This window comes from Suncus etruscus, chromosome 12 (genome assembly GCF_024139225.1).
Source record: "Suncus etruscus isolate mSunEtr1 chromosome 12, mSunEtr1.pri.cur, whole genome shotgun sequence".
Lineage (NCBI taxonomy): Eukaryota > Metazoa > Chordata > Mammalia > Eulipotyphla > Soricidae > Suncus > Suncus etruscus.
In genome coordinates this window covers 62,015,445-62,037,713 of record NC_064859.1, presented here as the reverse complement: position 1 = coordinate 62,037,713, position 22,269 = coordinate 62,015,445, and the positions used below count along the sequence as shown (strand labels likewise).

General features: G+C 46.1%; 1 protein-coding gene across 1 annotated transcript in view; it reads left to right on the top strand.

Annotated features, from left to right (window-relative positions):
* Window positions 1-21,861, top strand: part of FBLN7 (fibulin 7) — a 36,084-nt gene extending 14,223 nt beyond the window's left edge. The window contains exons 4-9 of the mRNA XM_049784642.1: window positions 5,935-6,105; window positions 10,927-11,052; window positions 13,399-13,533; window positions 14,117-14,254; window positions 19,202-19,340; window positions 21,247-21,861. Coding sequence (XP_049640599.1) covers window positions 5,935-6,105; window positions 10,927-11,052; window positions 13,399-13,533; window positions 14,117-14,254; window positions 19,202-19,340; window positions 21,247-21,619 — 1,082 coding nt within the window. The 3' untranslated portion in view covers window positions 21,620-21,861. The remainder of the gene's footprint in view (window positions 1-5,934; window positions 6,106-10,926; window positions 11,053-13,398; window positions 13,534-14,116; window positions 14,255-19,201; window positions 19,341-21,246) is intronic.
* Window positions 21,862-22,269: the final 408 nt, after the last annotated feature.

Genomic DNA, 22,269 nt, shown 5'->3' with positions numbered 1-22,269 from the left:
TCTGCCAAACCTCCTCTCACTCTCCAGGGCACTCGAAGACTTAGACTCCTCACTGAGAAGTGGGCAGAGTACCCTTCCCTGCCACAGATGGGGAAGCTGAGATTGCGGCTAAGGGAAGGGAACAAGTAGTAAGAGGGCCAGAACTAGAATTGTTTTGCGATGTTTGTTTGTTTTCTACTAAAGGTTCAACTCTAATCAAACGGCTGTTTCCATGATGTCAGAGCTGCCACTGTTCCTGGTAGTTTCAAAGAACTTGCCAGAATTATTTATAAAACTGTATGCCCAGGTTCTAGACTCCTGTCCACAGTGAAAACAGCAAGGTGGTAGCTGTTGTTAATTATTAATCCTCTTTGTCCAAATTCTTGATCATTCTTCCCTGAACAACATGAAATTATTAAAAGTGGCCAACTTGGGGCCAGAGAGATAGCATGGAGGTAGTGCATGCCTTGCATGCAGAAGGACTGTGGTTCGAATCCCGGCATCCCATATGGTCCCCCATGCCTGGCAGGAGTGATTTTTGAGTGTAGAGCCAGGAATAACCCCTGAGCACTGCTGGTGTGACCCCCCAAAAAAAAGTGGCCAACTTTTTTTCTCCATCTCTCTCACATGTGCGTACTCTCTCTCTCTCTCTCTCTCTCTCACTCTTTCTCTCTTCTCTCTCACTCCTTCTCTCTCTGCCTCTCCTCATTATTGAAGTTTGGTATTTTAATTATTTTCTAACAATATACTCAGTGTGATGTAAGGTGGTAGTATAAATTTAGCTTGGTTCTCACTAGACTTCCTATGATTTAGTCTGTTTTTGAACAGTAAGTTTAAACAAACGAGCATATTTTTCACTTGTTAATAAAAAAGCAAATTAATTAAATGCACACTGGAGAAGATTATACATTATATGGCTGTAACTCAATCATGAACAACTTTATCTGTGGAAAAAACTATAGTATGAACAACCTTGTAACTATGATGTTTAAATTAAAATAAAGGGCAGATTAAAAGCATCAAAGAATAAGATAATGCCTTTTTTTTAGAGAAGTAAAACAAGTTCTTTTGAAAAATAGGGGGAGGCAGAAGATAAAAAAAAAAAGAAAAAAAAAAGAAAAAGAAAAAAAAAAAGAAAAAAATGAAGAAAAAAAGAAAAAAAAAGAAGAAAAAAAAAAGAAAAAAAAAAAAAGAGAGAAAAAAAAAATAGAGAAAAATAGGGGGAGGGAAAGAAAGATCTATGCACACAAGAAAGAACACAGAATGGATAAAAGCTAAGTATATATCCCAAGCTAGGATATGCAGATCCTTCCCCAACGATGGGAAAATGTTCCCTGAAGTAAGAAAGCTCCCAGCTCAGACAAATGTGAAAGATGACAGAGAGTAAAATGAGGGAAGTATACATCTCAGGCTACAAGGATGCAACACATATGCAAACACACATTTTGAAATTGTTAATTTATTGAGATAAAATTAGTTTACAAGAATGTGAATGCTGGTACTAAAGAGATAGCATAGTGAGTAGAGTACTTTCGTAGCACATGAAGCACATGTTCCATCCTCAGCATCGTGCCAGGAGTGATCTCTGAGCCCAGAGTCAGGAGTCAGCCCTTTTCACTGTCCAAAAAGAAAAACAAGCAATAAAAGAATGTGAATGTTTATTGGTTTGAGGATGCAGTGTTACTGTAATCTCAATTCCAATAACCCGCCTCTGGTCCATAAAGACCCACCCACTCATCCACTTCTCCCACCTCACCCGTAGGTACCTTGTCCTGTTCTGTCCATGTGTTAGATACAAGAGGAGGCAGGTAGGGTCTCTAATGCAAGGCTCTGGGACAGGAAGGGCTGAGGGAAGCTTCTCCCAGAGCTATTCCAGATCAAACTGCAGATAGTAAGAAAATCAGCTTTTGTCTTTTTTTTAAAGAGCATTGTTCAGGGAGTTAGAATAATGATTTCTAGTCTTGGGGAGTTCTTGGCATTCCACTTGCTGCCTTCTCTTCCAAGTGTCTCCCTCCTGTTTTCCGGCCTTTTTCCCCCAGAAACATCACAAGTCATGAGCTTCAGGGTTTACTGAGCAACCTCCTTCTCATTCCATCCCAGTGTCCAGGGCTTCTGCTATGGATTGTTCCAGAATATTCGGAGCTTCCCTGAAGACCAGTGCCCTCACGTGATGACAATGACCAGCCCAGGACACATGTCCCCTATACACAGAAGTTTGGGGTTCCCACTGGGGAACTGACTGACAGTGAAAACTTGAATAAGTTTCTTTTGTTGTTTGGGAGCAACACCCAGTGGAGCTCAGGGGCTACTCTCATATGTTTAAAGGGACCCATGGGGACCCTATGCAGTATTCAGGGAGCTAAGTGGGGTCAATGATATGCAAGGCAGGTGCCTAAAGCCCTGTATTGTCCCTCCACCCCTCGAATAATTCATTTCAAATTAATGGCTCTTTATTAATTCCACTAACATTTTTGAGCATTTGCTATGAACTAGGTACTATTTGCTGTGACCTATGAGCTAGGTATGATTTACCTGTATGTGGAGCCAATATGCATTTTTTCTTCTTGGAAAGTTTTACTGTTTTCTCCTCCCCAAAGAGTCCCTAGTTCTTTATCCTCAAAGCATTTTAAATCCTTTTTTTTTTTTTTTTTTTTGGTTTTTGGGCCACACCCGGCGGTGCTCAGGGGTTACTCCTGGCTGTCTGCTCAGAAATAGCTCCTGGCAGGCACGGGGAACCATATGGGACACCGGGATTCGAACCAACCACCTTGGGTCCTGGATCGGCTGCTTGCAAGGCAAATGCCGCTGTGCTATCTCTCCGGGCCCTTAAATCCTTTTCATACAAAAAAGAGACAACAGTCTATGAGCTCTATGAGCTCAGCCTGACTTCTATGAGGTTATCCCCTGGTACACAGTAGGGACCAGATAAGGGGGCGATGCACCAATGGACAGATGTTCCCCAAGAGCCAGAGGCCACTGAGAGCTTGGTGGGATGTAGCTGCCCTTCTGGCTAGTACAGGCTATCACTGTGCTCCTTGAAGGACACAGATGGGCTTTGGGGACAGAACCTCAGGAGTCTGCCTATTGTCACTGTCCAGGGACCTCCTCAGCATGTGGCAGAGGCACTGGTCATGGCTTGTGATTTTGACCTCACAGCTCAGCCTCACTTTTTTTTTTTTAGTTTGTTTTTTGTTTTTGGGTCACACCCGGCAGTGCTCAGGGGTTACTCCTGGCTCCACGCTCAGAAATTGCTCCTGGCAGGCTCGGGGGACCATATGGGATGCCAAGATTCAAACCAATGACCTTCTGCATGAAAGGCAAATGCCCTACCTTCATGCTATCTCTCCGGCCCCTCAGCCTCATTTTCATTTCATGTTTAAGACTACAAAAGGTTCCTATAAGAGATGCTTGGGGGGCCGGGCGGTGGCGCTGGAGGTAAGGTGCCTGCCTTGCCTGTGCTAGCCTAGGACGGACCGTGGTTCGATCCCCCGGCGTCCCATATGGTCCCCCAAGCCAGGAGTGACTTCTGAGCACATAGCCAGGAGTAACCCCTGAGCGTCACCGGGTGTGGCCCAAAAAACCAAAAAAAAAAAAAAAAAAAAAGAGATGCTTGGGGCTGACTTAATGTGTTTCACAGTTTTTCTGAATTTTCAGCTAAATCAAATCCATTTCAATATGGCCTCAAGCTACAGAGATGAAGGCATGGACACCCTGCTGTCTCCTGCCCACAGCTGCCCATTAGGAGACCTGGCCTGGTTTCCTAAAACCAGGAGCTGTCATTCTCAGATCACAGCTATTGACTGTCTACAGCCCCAGGGTCCTTTCTTGCTTCCTCTTAGACTCTCTAAGACCCCTTCTTAGGGCATGCAGAGCACAGGCAGCCCCAACTTTTCTCTCTCCAGGAGGCCTGACTTCCTTACACTTGCTCTGGGGAAGGGGAGTGGCCATAAGCCTGCAGACAAAGCTGTGAATCCTAGTGGAGGTCAGAGTGAATCGGGTGTCAGGCAATAGCTGGGAAAGGTGCATTTCGAGGACAGAGAGGTTCAGGTGGATGAGACTGGGTCAGAGTGGAGGTATTCTGGGGAAAGAACTTTCTAGGCAGAGAGAAGCACAGAAGCCCTGGCAGGAGGGCTGAGACCAGTCTGCTTGGTAGATGAACAATCTGTGTTGCCAGGGCACCAGAATAAGATTCTGAGAGGGTCTTGACTTGAGCCTTCAAGCATCCCTGAGTTAAGGAGGTTTTTGGAAACCACAGTCTCCACCTCTTAGTCAAGTCTCCTGCCATTTACTATGTGGCAGAGGGCTCTGATATGTAAGGAGACTTAGGATTTAGAGTATGTGGTTTTGGGGCCCCTTATGGACTCAGTTTAGGGATTAAGGCACTTGCCTTGCAGGCAGCTGCAACCCTGCTTCAAATCCCCAGCACTGTACATGTTCCCAGAGAATCTCTAGAGGTCACTGCTGAGCACAGAACCAGGAATAGTGCCTGAGCACCACCAGTTGTGACCCTAAAACCTAAAATTAAATTAAATTAAATCAAATTAAATTAAATTCAAAAAAGAGGGGCCCGGGGCCAGAGAGGTGGCATGGAGGTAAGGCATTTGCCCTGCATGCAGAAGGCCGGCAGTTCGAATCCCGGCATCCCATATGGTCCCCGAGCCTGCCAGGAGCGATTCCTGAGTGTAGAGCCAGGAATCAACCCTGAGCGCTGCCGGGTGTGACCCAAAAACCAAAAAAAAAAAAAAGAGGGGCCGGAGCAGTGGCACAGCAGTAGGGCGTTTGCCTTGCATGCATATAGCTGACCTAGGACGGACCACAGTTCGATCCCCCGGCATCTCATATGGTCCCCTCTGCCAGGAGCAATTTCTGAGCCCATAGCCAGGGTAACCCCTGAGTGTCACCGGGTGTGGCCCAAAAACCAAAACAAATTTATTTTTAAAAAGAAACAAAATTGGACCAGAGAGATAGCATGGAGGTAAGGCCTTCTGCCTTGCATGCAGAAGGACATTGGTTTGAATCCTGGCATCCCATATGATCCCCGAGCCTGCCACGAGCGATTTCTGAGCCAGGAGGAACACCTGAGCACTGCCAGGTGTGATCCAAAAAAAAAAACCCAAAAGACAAAATTATGTTAAATAGAATAAATAAAATAAAATATGAAATATTATAGTGAAAAATTAATGACATAAAACATTAAACAAAATAAGATGAAATAAAGTAGAATAAAATACAAAATATTCATTGATGAATTTTGATATTTCACTCAAAATAATGAAATTAAATAAAGGGGTATGAAGCAATAGCATAGCAGAAAGAGCTCTTGTTTTGTACATGGTTGACCTTGGTTTAATCCTTAGCACTAGATGTGGTCCCCTGATCCCTGCTAGGAGTGATCTTTGAGCACCAGGAGTAAGCTTTCAGCACTGTCAGGTGTGATCTCCAAAATAAAATAAAACAAAATTAAATATTGTGAAAATAATAAAATGAATAAGCAAAACAAAATTTTAAAATAAAAAATGAAGTATTGTATTGAAATAATGAAGTGAGGGGCCGGCGAGGTGGTGCTAGAGGTAAGGTGTCTGCCTTGCAAGCGCTAGCCAAAGAAAGACCGCGGTTCGATCTCCCGGCATCCCATATGGTCCCCCAAGCCAGGGGCAATTTCCGAGCGCTTAGCCAGGAGTAACCCCTGACCATCAAACGGGTGTGCCCCCCCCACCAAAAAAAATAAATAAATAATGAAGTGAGAGAAAATAAAGTAAAATGAAATAAAGTGAAATAAAATAGAAAATATTTTATTGAAAATAATGAATAAAATCATTAGATAAAATAAAACAACAAAAATAAAATGATGTAAAAGGAAATGCATGATCTTAAATGTTCCAACGACACCTCCCCCAGATAACAAGGTTACCAGGAGTGATGACTGAATGATTCTCCTTTCCTTTCTCCTTGCAGTTTCCTGCCCGGCTCTGCACACGCCTCCTGATGGCAGAAAGTTTGGGAGCAAGTACTTAGTGGATCACGAAGTCCACTTCACCTGCAACCCCGGCTTCCGATTGCTTGGGCCCAGCAGTGTGCTGTGCCTCCCCAATGGCACTTGGACAGGGGAGCAGCCCATATGCAAAGGTATAGTTCCCCTGCTCACTACCCTACTGCACCTCTCCAAGCCCAGCAGGAATCCGGGTAGGATGGGTCCTCCTAGGGAGACTTTCTGCCTGAGCTACACCCCATTTCCTGGCCGGAACCATGCCACTGTGTCTGGTAACTTCCCTCCCTGCTAGGCAGTGCTGAGGACTAGCTTGGGGGACGGGGAGCTACACTCAAGCCCTCTGGGTGTGTCTCTCTCTGTCTTTTTCCTTTTTAACATGTCCACACAACACTTTATTTTTCTTCTAGTTTTTGGGTCACACCTGGCTGTGCTCAGGGGTTACTCCTGGTTCTGCACTCAGAAATCACTCCTGGCAGGCATGGGGGACCATATGGGATGCCGGAATTCGAACTACTGTCTATCCTGGCAAACGCTCCACAGCTGTGACTATCACTTCAGCCCCTCACAGCACTTTGAACCAGATTCTAAATAAGGTCTAATAATAATAATAATTGTTTATGTCTCTTAACCTTTTATTTACTTATATTTACTTATTACTTATTTTGAATTTGGGGAAACGCAGCTATATTCAGGGCTTACTTCAAACTCTATACTTAACGATCATGCCTAGCAGGTCTTAGGGGATCATATGTGGTACTGGGTATGAAATTGAGGTTGCTTGTGCAAGGCAAGTAACCTATCCACTGTACTTTTGCTATGGCTCTTGATAGATTTGTTTAAATTGTCTTCTCCCCACCCCACATTCCTTGAATTTTATTAACTGAAGAAAATGGATTCATTTCCGTGGCTTCAATATTGTTAACTACATCCTTTGAGTCATTAGCTAATATCTGGTTTCATATCCTGGAAATCTTGTTTATATCCTGCTCTGTTATTTTTTGTCTAAAATGATGACATTATTAACATAACTATCTTGGACTTTTTGCCTAGATGCCCAGTGGATTTTTTTTATTTCCTTTAAATTGAGTATTTGAATTAGGATCCACCTCAGTACCAGCTCCCTGAAGAGGAAGCCTCATGCCCCAATCCCAGGGGACAGGGGAGGCACAGGTCTGGAAGCAAATTCTGACTTCAAATAATCCACACACAGTTAAGGAGATAAAACAGGTTCAAGGGCTTCCACAGCAAGCCTTCTGCTCTTAGCAAATAGATAGCTCAGTCATGGAAAATGGACCCGAGGGATTTATTGGGAATCCAAAGACCACACCCAGAGGAGAACAAGAAGGGTAAAGGACCAATCCAAAAGATGCTTTATCCAAAGGTGTCTTCATCCAATAAGTAACAAGCATCAGAAAAGAAAAAATATCCTGAATAGAAAGGAAAGCGGTTAATCCAACAGCTCTCCAAGTCACTTTTCTTTACAACAGGAAATCAGTCCTGTTGCTGGAAATAATTGGTCTCCAGGTCCTACTCCAGTTTTGCAGGACAAAGCCTGAACATTGAGGAGGCCATTGAAGAAGAGTCCAACAATGAAATTGTATATAAATGTAAAAGATGAGATGTTCCACGAAATTGGGAACAGGAACACAGACAGAAAGAATAGGTGAACCACTTTGAAAAAACACAATGGAAGTGGGAGTTTGAATGTCAGGCAGTTATGTGGAGAAACTCGTTTCACTGGAAAATGAACAAAGAAAGGGACTTTGGTAAAATTCCAAATGAACTCATGTAAGAAAACAGAGAGCGAAGACTTCAATGAGGAAATGCCGAAAGATACCCACAAAACAGCTGAAAAGTCTCCCCTAACATTTCTAAACACCATGGAAACAAAATTTAAATAAGTTAATTTGTTTTTGTAAGGACTTCCCTAGAAATACACAAGGGACCTTTAGCTTGGGGTCACTGCTGGCTGTACTCAGGTCAGACAGTTACATGCTCCTGCCCAGGGCTGTGATGTGGTACCATGTTGAGGGCAGAGTGGGGGGAGGACTTAACTTGAGCAAGGCCTGACCTGTAGCCCTTGGAGCTATCTCTCTGGCTTCAAAAAATGAGATTGAAAGATTAAAAACTCAAAAAAAAAACTGCAAGGTAAAAACTTATTGAAAGACAGCATAAGTAAAAATAACAAGTCCTTAGAAAACAAGTGATGAGGGTAATGGAAAATTGGATAGAAGATGACAGACACAAAAGAAAAAATCAGATTGAGAGATCTGGCTGATCACAGCTGACCCAGGTTCAATCCTTGATAACCACATAAGATCCCCAATCCTGGCCAGAGTGATTCCTGAGTGCACAGCCAAGAGAAAGCTCTGGACCCCTTTGAGCACACCCACCAAAAATCCAGACGGTACCTGTAAACACTGCACTGGGTTTCAGAGAAACTGGAAGTGTTCACTAAACAAAAGATCAAAACTAAACTGTCACCATGTGTTTGTATCTTCTGCAGCCTTCCCCAAATCACCTTTAATGGTTCTCTGAGGTCTCTTCTGTTGCTGTGCTGAAGGTCATAGGTTGGGACAGATGTGAATTCAAGGACAAATGTGGCTCACTCAGGACACAAATGGGGTGTCAAGGCTGGCATGGGGTCATGGGACACATGAAGATAAGAAATTTGAGCCACAAACATAGTACAATGAGGTTGGGGAGGCAGAGCAAATAGCACAGTGGATAGGACATTTGCCTTGCATGGGGTTGACCTGGGTTTGATCCTTGGCATCCTAGATGGTCCCTCAAGCATGCCAGGATAATTCCTGGGTGCAGATCCAGGAGTAACCCCTGAGCACAGCTGGGTGAGATCCCCCCAAAAGATAATGCAATGTTGCTTTGTATGCACCAACCCAAGTTTGAACCCTCACATCTTCTATGGTCCTCTGAGCCTTACCAGGAGTGATCCCTGCATGCAGAGCCAGGAGTAAGTCCTAATCACCATTGGGATTGGCCTGAACACAAAACAAAATTAAAAAAATTAGGTTTCTTTGTAGTGCCTGTTTAGAAAATCCTGGAATAAGATCCAGACAGGGAGACAGAACATAAGATCCCAGGCAATGAGCAGGTTTCTGTTGGTCCAGTGACCTCTCGCTGGTCTGGCCAGGTATAGCAAAGTGTCCTACTAACCACCTGCAGGAGACCTCACAAGAGGGATCCTGGCCCACTGGGGCTAAAATGGCTAAAACACATGTGTGTTCCCACTCTGGCTCTCTACATTCAGTCTTATCACACACAGACTCCCTCAACCCCAGAAGAGACGGTGCTTCCAGGCACAGTGGCATTGGTGTCAGCTCCTCCTAGATACATTCCTGGGAACCCCATGTTGGTGAGCAAGCACACCAGGCTCAGATCACAGATTCTGCCATGAGTCCTTCCCCAGAACAGCAGCATTTGAAGTCCCTGGGCCTTTGGTGATGAACAGAAATCAGTGTCACTTGCAGAACATCCAGTCATGAGGTGGCTTACAGAAAAACGAAGGACCTTTCTCCTGTCATCTTCCCATGCAAAGTTTTCCTCAGCCTGCAGCAATGACAGTCCCATCTCTTCTCCCCAGTCAGTGAGCTGATGGCCCTTTATCCAGTGGACACAGCTGGGTCTGGTGCCTGAAACTGGCTGTGTGCTGGAACAGTTTCATGTGGCCAGAGAGTTTCAAACAACTTTTTTTCTATTTAGAAAATATTAAACTGTATTGTGGGAAAACAGAAGCGTATAAAAAGAAAGAGTGGAGTAGAAAGGAAAATAGCCAGAGAGAAAGCTATTAAATGCTTACATATGTATCTCTATAGCTACTTCTCTGTCAACCTAGCTCTGCTACATGACTGCAGTATCTTTGATCAAGGAACATTTTTCTTTTCTTTTTTCTTTTTTTGGTTTTTGGGTCATACCCGGCAGCGCTCAGGGGTTCCTTCTGGCTCTAGGCTCAGAAATTGCTCCTAGCAGGCTCGGGGGACCATATGGGGTGCTGGGATTCGAACCAACTACCTTCTGCATGCAAGGCAAACACCTTACCTCCATGCTATCTCTCCAGCCCCATTTTCATTTTCTAACATTAAACACCGTCGAGAGAAACTCCTTTCTGGTCCCACGGGAAATGTCTGCAAAAGAGGATTCTGGATGAGATTCAGGGAGAGTTGAATTTCTCCATCTCTGGACATGCTGGTTATCACTCCCTGCTGGATCCTGAGAACTGGGTTCTTGCTCCAAGGAAATTCTACCTGGATGTTGGCTAATAGAAGCACTGTTGGCAGTGGGGTAGAGAGTATAACTTGATTCAAAGGCAGTGTAAGCACATATCATGGTGTCTGTCTATACTGCAAATTAGCGCATGGCTGGTGGAGGGCCAGTTTCTATAGGCAGAACTCCAGGTGTGTTGAAGTATATTCATACTTGTGTTTCACATGGGACACCCCCCCCCCCAGCTCATGTGTTAGAGGCAGTGGCAAGGGCAGAGAGTGAGGTGAGATGCTAAAATATCCTACCACATAAAAGTAAGTCCCTGATTAAGTAAGTTCCTACTCAGAATGATAGTACAGTGGGCAAGACTTTGCCTTGCATATGGCCAACCTGGGTTTAATCCATAACATTTCATTTGGTCCATCAGAGCTGGCAGGCATGATTCTGGAATGGGAAGGAAAGAAGGAAAAAGAGGGAGGGAAGAAAGGAAGAAAATCAGCCCCTCAATGTTTGGTTTTAGAATAGAATTCATGGAGGTGAGTATAGGGGTAAGTCACTTCCCTTGCAAGCACCTGACCAACGTTTGATTTCCCCTTATAGCCATATCGTCATCTGAACACAGTCAGGAGTAGTGCCTGAACACTACTGGATGTGACTCCCCTCACTTCCCTCCACCCTCCCATCAAAAAAGAATTAGAACTCACACACCTGTATTTGAAAAGTATTTCTTTAACTAGATATCAGCGAATGCTCCAGTCAGCCTTGCCAAAATGGCGGGACTTGTGTGGAAGGAATCAGCCAGTACAGATGCCTTTGTCCTCAGGGAAGAACGGGGAATCGCTGTCAACATCAGACCCAGACTGGTAAGTAGCTGCTGTGGGACTGCATGAAGGCTGGAGGGAAGAAGACCCTGGTCCTGGGCTGTCCACAACCATCAGCTCGAAGCTCAGTCCCCTCTCAGAACAACAGACACTGATTTTTCTGTTTCACTGGAATGGTATTCTGAGGTGAACTTTAGCTCTTTAGAGTCACTTGAGTCTAGTTCTTCCTGTGGATGAAAATACAAGTGCAAAGATCAGAATTTGGACTGGGATTTTCTTTGTTGCTGTCACCTCATTTGGTGGACACTTCCTCCACCAGCAACTCCCTTGAGCAGCTCCCACCCATCATGAGAAATCAGTGGCCATTAGAGCAGGCCCAGGTATTTCCAAGACTGAATAACTAATAACTGAATAACAGGTGTTGACGTTGTTAGTGACAATTTCGTCCTAGCGTGTCTCCCACAGGAATGTCTAGGAGTCCAACTCTGACTGCGTTTGAGGGAACAAGGATATCTGTTGATGGGTTCCTTTGGAGAATAGATGGATGGTTCCACACTATACTACAAACAACATTCCTTATGTAGAAGAGAGAAATCGAAAAGATATCTGAGTCCTTGCTGGATGCTGCAGTGCCCTATCTGGTTGTCCTGGTTCCTGCATGTCATGTCATTGGGAGGTGCCCATGGGGCCAGAGAAATGAATCAGTGGTGAAGCAAAAGGGCTTCCCATGAGGGAAACCTGGTTCATACCTGACTCCAATAATGATGATGATGATGATGATGTTGTTGTTGTTGCTGATATTTTTGTGTGATGCTGCAACCTAATGTATCTTGCTGTGACTCAGGGAAGTCGTTGTGCTAGTTCTTGTTCAAACAAGCCTGCCCTCCATGGAGCCCAAGGCTCCCTATTAGCTCCAGTCCCTGGGGCTACTCTCCGAGGAACCACTGGCAGCATCACTTTTATAGCCTGGAAGGAATGAGAAATGGGCTTCTTTCCACTCACATGAACCAGACCAGGAGTCTCAGAGCCTCTATCCCCAGCCTTGTAGCCAATTGTTATTCATCCCTACAGGCACTTCTGTAAAGTCTCCCCCTGGAGTGCTCAGCAGGAAGGGAAGAAGGGACTATTGCCAGATGTATCCCTCAGTTTCCACAAATGGCCCAGGCAGGCCTTTGTTATTGTCCTGCCTCCCTGGCAGCTCTGCTTGTGTCTTTCCAGCCTCCTCAAGGTGCCTCTCTCGACTTGATATTTTATAGCAATCATGCTACTAGGGCAAAATTGTATTTTATATTTATATTAAGATATAATATAAAACCCACTATTTTAACCCATTTTGAAGTGTCCTGTTCAGTGCATACTAATTGTCATCCCCACTGTCACCCACCAAGCACGGGTCATCTTGCAAAGTCCATACAGTCCCCATGAAACAGAAACTCCCTGTCGCTTCCTCAATTTCCCAATTACCATTCAGCTTCTGGAGTCTCAGAACCAACTTCGGGTCTTTGAATTCTACTTCCTCTGAGCAGCACTTGGTTTCTCTAATCTCTAAATAGGTGAGCTCTAAATCCTTTGAAATTCTTCAAGAGCATTTTTTCTGATTAGAAAATGTAGCTTGTGTTCTAACAATAGGAGTTAGACACTATAAAAACTACTACTACTTCTACTTTTTCTTCCTCTTCCTCTTCCTTTTCTTCTCCTTCTACCCTCCCCCCTCCCAGTAGTATTTTGTTTGGATTTAGGTTTTGGCCACATCCTGCACTGGTCAAAGGTTAGGCCCAGCTCTGCACTCAGGAATCTGGCAGTGCAGACAATGTGGAAGATCAAATCCCAGGTCAGCTTGTACTTTCATTCTGACCAAAAGATCATGCTTTGGGGCCGGAGCGGTGGCGCAGAGCAGTAAGGCATCTGCCTTGCTGGCGCTAGCCTAAGACAGACTGCCGTTCGATTCCCCGGCATCCCATATGGTCCTCCAAGCCAGGAACAATTTTTGAGCATAGCCAGGAGTGATCCCCTGAGCATCACCGGGTGTGCCCCCCCCCCCAGAAAAAAAGAAAAATCCAACACCACCACCACCAACAACAACAAAAAAAGGTCATGTTTTAAACTTCATAATTTCAAACCCCAAGGATCACTGCTAATATCTGAAAGTCGTCTAAAAGCCTTTCAGTAAAAATGTGACTTTTGAAAATCCCTGCGCAGCTTTGTGAAGGGGTCCTGCCCTAGCTGCACCTGCTCTGGGTAGTACCTGTGCTGTGGTCCTGGTTGGTGGTCAGTGACTTGTCTCTCCCTTTTCCAGAAGGAGCTCTGAGAAGGGGCAGAGACCCCTACCCAAAATTGCACCCACGGTAGGGGTGCCAGGGCCAAGCTGACTGTGTCTTTTCCCCATAGCCGCTCCCGAAGACAGCGACCCGGCCTTCAGTCGCGCCCCGCGGTGCGCGCAGGTGGAGCGGGCGCAGCACTGCAGCTGTGAGGCCGGATTCCACCTGAGCGGCGCCTTGGCCGGCCACGACGGCATCTGCCAGGGTAGGCGTGGGCCGGGCTGGGCGGGAGGTGCACAGAGCACAGAGCGACCAGACTGGGGCTTGCTGCGAGGGTCCCCGATAGTGCGGGGTCTCCCAAAAGCTCCTTCCACCTGATCAGTTCAGTCTCTGGCACACATAGGGTCCCCCCGTCCAGCCTGCCAGGAGTGATTCTTGAGCACAGAGCCAGGAGTACACTCCAAGCTTGTTGGGTGCGACCCATTAACACAGCAACCAAACAAGGCAATTTCTGGCCTCCAGACTTTTCAGTAGACCAGGCCTAAGCTATTCATCCCATTTAGAAAAGCATTGAGCCACAGCTGGCTGGGGCTGAGGAGGGACCTGGGGTTCATCCTCTGCACTCTCACCCTGCTTAGCTTTACTGACTACTAGTACGAGTTTCTCCTGATCTCTCAAGTTATCGGGTTATAAACAACTCAAGCCTTCAGACCCAGAGCAGAGCATTTGGTGCTGATGGCCCCGTTTTACCTTCTTAACTGGATCCTGAGATAATACCCAAAGAGTGCAGGTGGGTCTCCAAACCCAGTACCACTTCCCACGTCATACAGGGCGTTTCTGTCTGGCAGATGTGGACGAGTGCGAGCTCTACAGACAGGAAGGGCATGCCAGGCTCTGCATGCATGCCTGTGTGAACACCCCTGGCTCCTACCGATGCAGCTGCCCTCTTGGGTATCAGATCCTGGGGGACAGGAAGAGCTGTGAAGGTGAGTATCAAGGCAGGTGCCAGCAGGACAGGTGAGCACTGCTTTGCTCCTTTGGCCTGCCAGCACCGCAGAATGGGGCGGAGCAAGAGTAGTAAGGGAATAAAAAAACCTCAGATACACTCAATATTTTTTTCCTAAGAAAAGACCCTCTCAGCCTAGATGGTCCTCCATCTAAAAAAGGAAAATTGTCTCTCTCTCTCTGTCTCTCTCTGTCTCTCTCTGTCTCTCTCTGTCTCTCTCTGTCTCTGTCTCTGTCTCTCTCTCTCTCTCTCTCTCTTTTTTAGTTTTTGGGTCACACCCGGCGGTGCTCAGGGGTTACTCCTGGCTGTCTGCTCAGAAATAGCTCCTGGCAGGCACGGGGGACCATATGGGACTCCGGGATTCGAACCAACCACCTTTGGTCCTGGATCAGCTGCTTGCAAGGCAAACGCCACTGTGCTATCTCTCCGGGCCCGCCACTTGTCTCTTGTGGTTCTTAAGGTTGGGTCCTATCTTCCCACCAGTTGTGCCTTCAGCAAAGACTAAACACAAAAATAGAGCAGCCAGCTGGTCACCAGCTATGCAGCCTGGAGACAATCAGGAGACTCCTGGTTCAGTGTTCACCTCCACTAACCCCTACAGGGACTGGCACATTTGCCTCTAAGATAGGACCAGAAGATGGCCTGAAAGACTGGCGTACATGTTTGGTACTGGGACCCCAGATTCAATTCCTGGCACCACATGGTTGTCCAAGCGCCTCTCTGATTAGCCCAAAGTGTTGCCTGGCTGTATCCCCCAAAATTAATTCATGAAAGAACAGCCCTTATGGCCCTTGGAGGTGTAATGCTGTTGTGCAGTTAAATTTGGGGAAGAACACAGAGGAAAGGATCCAGGTACGTTTCTGCTCAAATCAAGTTATTACCCTGCCAGGCCCACACAGTGGTCTTCAGGCCACACCTAGACCCACTTCAACTGCACAGTAACTAACCTGTTACCCTGAATCTCAGGTGACCTGACAAACCTAGGCTAGGAGGAGAGGAAGTTCTTTCAGGTTCAGAAAGATTTGTGAAAGCAGTCTTAACCTGAGTTGATGATGGCAGTGTAGTTCTTAGGGAAGTAAGATGCACAGGCGGAGATTTGGTGAGCTCCTTACAGCCTGAAATAAATACCTACCAGTCCCAATGAGGCATACATAAGATTGTGCTGAGTTCCACTTGTTCTGTGACTTGCCCTAAACCTCTGCAACCCAGTGTCCAGAGGGCCCTAAATCTCAGGCAATGGGTAAGTTATTGCTTTTAGTGAGATAGAAAATAAAATGTTATCCTGACATTCCCTGGAGTCCAGGCTCTTGTCTTCATGTTGAGTCCTGCACCAGGTCTTGAAGCAGGAGTAAGGGAGAGAGAAACACACATGAAGGTCTGCACACAAGTAGCATGATTTGGGTGATATTGAAGTTACACATGAATATAAGAACTACTGCTGCTCATATGTCACATGTATCATTAGCATCTTGTTATTTAATAAGAGAAAAACAATTCAAATGTGGGCTCTCTTTTCCACACATGCTCCAGAAACTGGTTTGAGCTCAGTTTTGAGAATTCTCACTCTTTTTTTTTTTTTTTTTTTTTTTTTGGTGTTTGGGTCACACCCAGCAGTGCTCAGGGGTTACTCCTGGCTCTACACTCAGAAATCGCACCTGGCAAGCTCAGGGAACCATATGGGATGCTGGGATTCAAACCACTGACCTTCTGCATGAAAGGCCTTACCTCCATGCTATCTCTCCAGCCCTGAGAATTCTCACTCTTAAGAGACTGTCAGTCCATTCTGGGTTTTCATGATCTTCATTTTGGTCATATGTGCTAGATCCACCACCTTATTTTTTGCTTCTCCTTGGAGTCCTTGAAGAAGCACAAAATGCCAGGAATCAAGCCTGTGAGACCAAAGCATGTGCTCTAGCCCTTTTTCTTTCTTTTTTTTCTTTCTTTCTTTCTTTCTTTCTTTCTTTCTTTCTTTCTTTCTTTCTTTCTTTCTTTCTTTCTTTCTTTCTTTCTTTCTTTCTTTCTTTCTTTCTTTCTTTCTTTCTCTTTCTTTCTTTCTTCCTTCCTTCCTTCCTTCCTTCCTTCCTTCCTTCCTTCCTTCCTTCCTTCCTTCCTTCCTTCCTTCCTTCCTTCCTTCCTTCCTTCCTTCCTTCCTTCCTTCCTTTCTCTCTCTCTCTCTCTCTTTCTCTCTCTCCTTCCTTCCTTCCTTCCTTTCTCTTTCTTTCTTCTTCTTTTTTTTTTTTGTGTGGTTTTGGGTTCATACCCAACAGCACTCAGGGGTCATTTCTGGCTCTATGCTCAGAAATCACTCCTGACAGGCTCAGGGGACCATATGGGATGCCGGGATTCAAACCACCATCCTTCTGCATACAAGGCAAATGCCCTACCTCCACGCTATCTCTCCAGCCCTTTTTTGTTTCTTACAATAGTTTTCCACTCTGCCTCTCAGTGCCTTCTCCTATGAGGACTGAAAGGGAGGCTGAGTGATCAGAAACAGTCAAAGTGAAAGGGCACTACTACCCAGGTTTAGAGGAGGAGGAGGGAGAGAGAGGGAGAGAGAGAGAGGGAGAGGGAGGGGGAGAGAGAGAGAGGGAAAGGGAGAGGGAGGGGGGAGAGAGAGAGAGAGAGAGAGAGAGAGAGAGAGAGAGAGAGAGTGAGAGAGAGAGAGAGAGAAGAGATCAGGATCTGACAAATTGTGACCATAGCAGGCAAAGCTACCTTCAGAAGTAAGTCTGGACAGGAGTGTAGCAAGTAACCAACACCTCGACCCCTCAGAACTCCCATTTCCAAACCTGACATGAAGCCTGCGGGCTTGGGAGTCAGAGGTACAGTCTAGAGGAGACAGCTTCTCAGGGAGTGGGAGTGTGTTGGGGGAGGGGTGCATAATACTGTCCCTGGGTTTGTTTTGCCTCCCTAAGGACTGAGTAAGGTTTCTAAGACTGATGCCAGGCATAGTGGGAAACTCCTCTAACTAGCAGGTTGCACTATGACAGCAGAGTGAGAGGCCCCCAGTGGAAAAAGGAGATGATACAAAGCAGGAGGCTGGTAGAACTGGAGCCGGAGAACCCTCCCAAGTCACTCCATTAATAGCACACCGGTCCTAGGGACATAGGACACACCAGAATGGGTTCTTGTTCCTATAGCACAAGTATGACCAAGGTGTCCATTACCCACTTGGGAATATATGGGAGGTTTAGGCCTGCTTCCAGCAGTTGTGCTCACTTTTGAAAACGTATTAGCATTTGGAGACCTCCCATTTTTTACACTGCTGCTTAGCACAGATACAAGTATTAGAAGGTGTGTGTGTGTGTGTGTGTGTGTGTGTGTGTGTGTGTGTGTGTGTGTGTGTGTGTGGATATTGACAGCTCATAATCAGGATGTGCATTTGTAGACCTGAAAGCAAAGTGATTTATCTTTTTATTTACTTATCTAGTTATTTATCCCAGTCCTCACCCTTGAGACCCCAATGACAGTGTCAGAGAAGAATTGAGTCTGCAAGTGTGGGCTTCCTGCCTCACATTAGTAGAATGGTACATCTATATCTCTCAGGAGCTTCCCCTTGGAGACAGGGATCCATTGCATGGTTCAACGCAGTACCTAACCATGGTCTGGTCCATCATCCATTAATCCTACCATCCAACCACCCATTCATTTATTCACTCTACTCTCCCATCCATAGCTGCCCACCCATCTGTCTTCCCACCCGTCCAACCATCCATCATCCATCCATCCATCTGTCTGCCCACACATTTTATCCATCTGCCCATCCACCCACTTGTCTATCAATACAAACAAAAAAAGTACCCACCCACCCATCTATCCATGGATTCTTACATTCATCTACCCACCCATCATTTGTTTGTCCACCTATCCATCCGTCCACTTGCCCATCTATTCATCTATCTGCCCACATATTTGTCTACCTGCCCTCCATCTAGTTGTCCATCAATACTTAGACATATATCCATCCATCAGCCCACTCACCACTCACCTATCCCTCCTTTTAGCATATATATTCATCTACTCATCCTCCCTCATCCACCATCTGACATGGATTCCTAAAGGTCCATACAGAACTGTGGGTGTAGAGCAGGGGTCTCAAACTCAATTTACCTGGGGGCCGCAGGAGGCAAAGTCAGGGTGAGGCAGGTCTGCATAAGGGATTTCACTTACTGAATATTCGCAATAAAAAAATCGCATTAGTAAGAAAAAAATCGCAAAAAAAACCGCATTAAACATTTGCATACCCCGAACGAAACTGCTCGGGGTATGCGAATGTTTAATGTGGTTTTTTTTCTTACTAATGCGATTTTTTTTGCAATTATTCGGTAAGCGAATAATCACGAATACTGCACTATTTGAAGGCGGGCCTCGGGCCACAAAATGTTGTAGGGATGGCCGCAAATGGCCCGCGGGCCGCAAGTTTGAGACCCCTGGTGTAGAGGAAATAATCTCAAGTCAGGCAACTCATATTGTAGGAAGAAGCAAGCTTCTAAAGAGGAAAAGTGGGGTTATTTCTTCATTGGGTATGAAATGAGGCTGAGCAGAGGCTCTTCAGAATACCTGAAACTTAAAGGGTATGATAAAAGCAACTATGAGCCTTTGAAGGAGGCAGATTGGTGAGAACCATGACTGAGAACTCTTCAGCCTTGGTGAGAACTTGGTGCTCTCCAGCACCTGTGCTCTGTGGTACCCTAGGGAAGAATGAAGTCCAGGGCAGAACATTCCCCAGAAGGAGTCTGCAGCTCTAACACAAGACCTGGATTTCAGGTTGTCAGACAACAGGAATTCCTGCCTGAAGGACAAACTTGGAATATGGTGGTGCATGAATGCAGTATCACTTTCTAGGGCCAGCATGAGCCCTTTGTGTGCTCCTATCTGTCATGGAGGGAACTCAGGTGATCTCCTCACTGACTCTCCTCTATTTCAGATATTGATGAGTGTGTGAGTTCACAGCAGGTCTGCCCACGGGGAACTACATGCATCAACACTGGTGGAGGCTTCCACTGCGTCAGCCCTGAGTGTCCAAAGGGTAGCAGCAATGTCAGCTATGTGAAGACATCTCCCTTGTATGTATGGGCATGGTGGGACTAGTATACACATCAGCCTGGCTTGCAGGGTGGCTGGGTGGGCTTGAGAGAAGATGGCTGTCATAGCACTGAAGAAAGCTAAAGGGCAGAAGCTGGAAGTCTGACCTCGAACACTTTCAGGCCGCTTTAGTGGTTGCATGTAACTCTCTTCTGCTTGGAGCACCAAGAACCCACTTTACCCCAATGGGAGAAATCTAAGTCCTCTACTGACAGAGGATCCTGGGGCTGTACCTACCCCAAAGTGACATTGTCAGGTACTGGGATTGGGAACTGGGAGTGGCAAATGGACTGTAGAGGTTTGAATTTTAGTAACATCATAGCTTGATATATAAAGCTTTCTGCTCACCCCAAAGGAGAGGTGCATACTCTGTTAAAGAGTGCCTGCCCCTCCTTCTGAATTGAAGGTGAAAAGTCCCCCAAAACTGTCTTTAGAATTAATTTACTTCCCAAGCTATTGATTGCTGCCCCTTGAATTGTTATGATGTTTTAAACATGGTGATGCTTGGGTGGAGACAAGTGGTTAAGAGCTATGGCAGATCTAAAGAGTGCAGGAGAGCTGGCAGTACTGAAAAACGGCAGTCGTTCGTGAGTGTGAACACAGCAGCATATTCCTCAGGATTCACCTAGCGAAGGGTCAGGGTCAGGTGTGTCCTGACTTAGGGGACAGTGTGTACTTTTTGCCCTGTATTTCCACTTGCTCAGGAAGAGGCTTTACCTACTTTCAGAAAACCTCCCCATGGACTCTATAACTGTTGGGGTCCTGCTCTGAACAGTAGCATCAATAGCATTATACAATTCCCTGTTTAGTTTTTTGTAAAATATAGTAGGGTCCAGAGAGAGAGAGTATAGTGGGTAAAGTGCTTTCCTTATAATCAGTAAGCCAGGTTTCACCCCCCCCCCAGCACCACAAAGGGTCCCCTAGACCCCACCAGGAGTAATTTCTGAGCAGAGATGATTTTAAGGTGACCTTAAAACAAAGGGATAGTATAGTAGCGGGGTCAAGAATGTAGGTCAGTGATAGAGCACATTTCATGCAGGTGTGAAACCTAGGTTCAATTCCCAGAATTGCCCAAAATACAGATATTATCATGTCTGTACATAGCCCAGCCATCCCATCTACACACACATACCTCAGCAGGTGAGTCAGGCGAGCACTCCTTTCCTAACTGAACACAAACCAGACACATCCGTGGCTATGGAGTGGGCCTGAAACTGGGAGATATTCCTGATGTGCTGCGGAACTTATATTTTGATGAGATAAAAGTGCCTAAGCAAACCTAAGTGGGTTCATTTTCCCACTGGGAATCAAGCGGAAGCACGAAGCGGGCGAATATGAAATATGAATTATGAAATATGAAATAAATGAGACCACAAAGAATTACATGGTGAAAACAAGAGGGAGAGGCCAGAGAGAGGCTTTATTCCTTGAGTTGGGCCTATATATAGACGGATTTTTGGACGTAGCCAGGGAGAAAGGAAAAGGGATGAACCAATGAGATCAAAGCTATAATTAGCATGTGAAGAGACAGGTAAAAGGAAACCAGATACCTTTAAGGAAATGGGGGGAGAGAGATCACAAGAGAGCTCAACAGGAGACTTTTGGCGGGCTTTTGGCACTGTATTTTCTTTGTTAGAAAGAAATACTGAGGCCTATAGACAAACAATCCACGCAAAGGGTCAACTGATTTGACTACTTTAAGCGGGCCTTTTTGGCAAATAATTCTTTTTCAGGAGTGCACTACACCTAAGAAGGCTAAAAGACACTTCTGATGTGTGCCCTTCCTGAGTGGGGTGTAACACTGATGGCCTCTGTGATATGGCAATTGGATAAGCCATTGCAAAGTGCCACTCCCCAGTCTCTGAGGAATGATTTTTTGTGTTTCAGCCAGTGTGAGCGAAACCCCTGCCCTATGGACAGCAGACCGTGCCACCACCTGCCCAAGACCATCTCCTTCCACTACCTATCCCTGCCCTCCAACCTGCAAACGCCCATCACACTCTTCCGTATGGCTACGGCCTCTGCTCCAGGAAGGCCTGGACCCAGTAGCCTGAGGTTTGGGATTGTGGGTGGAAACAGCCGCGGCCACTTTGTGATGCAGCGTTCAGATCGACAGACGGGTGAGCTGATCCTCATCCAGCCTCTAGAAGGTCCACAGACGCTGGAAGTGGATGTGGACATGTCTGAATACCTGGACCGAACCTTCCAGGCCAACCATGTTTCCAAGGTTACCATCTTCGTTTCTCCATATGACTTCTAAAGATGCAAGGATGGGAGACCTGAGCTCACTTCCCTTCTGCAGAGACCCAGTCCTGACCCTTTTCCCTGGCCCTGCCCATCCAGCTCCACAGGATGTGCTGCAGAGGGCAGAGGGGCAGCTACTGAACCCATACTGCTGCCACCATGATTCTTCCTGCTTGCAGACCCTTCCCTTAGGTTGCATGCGCGTTTCCTGAAAGATTTTGTTGACCAAGGAACAGGCAGCTTCCCAAATGCCATGTGAATGGCCTTAAGTGTGAGCAAACTCATGGCAAAATGATTTCTAGATGATTCTGATTTGAAACCCTCCTGCATGGTCAGGAGTAAGAAGTGTTTCTGACCATGTGGAGAAGGATGTCCTAGCCTTGTACACGTGGCAGAGAGAGACAGAAGGTCTTGCCATGACTTCCATGGCATGTAGCAGGTGGCTATGCCCTGCCAGCCTTCTCATCAGATGGCCAGGGCAATGGACTAGATTCCCCTCTACAGGCTCTTCTAGATCTGAGAGGTCACATTAAAGCATCACTTCTGCCTGAATGAAGTACCTTTGGAGGAATCATCTCTGAAAGAGCCACTGGTACTATAAGCAGAGAGGGAAGTCTGTGGTCTTCCCTGCCTCTCCAGTCTGCCTCCTAGGAGGAGTAATGCTCC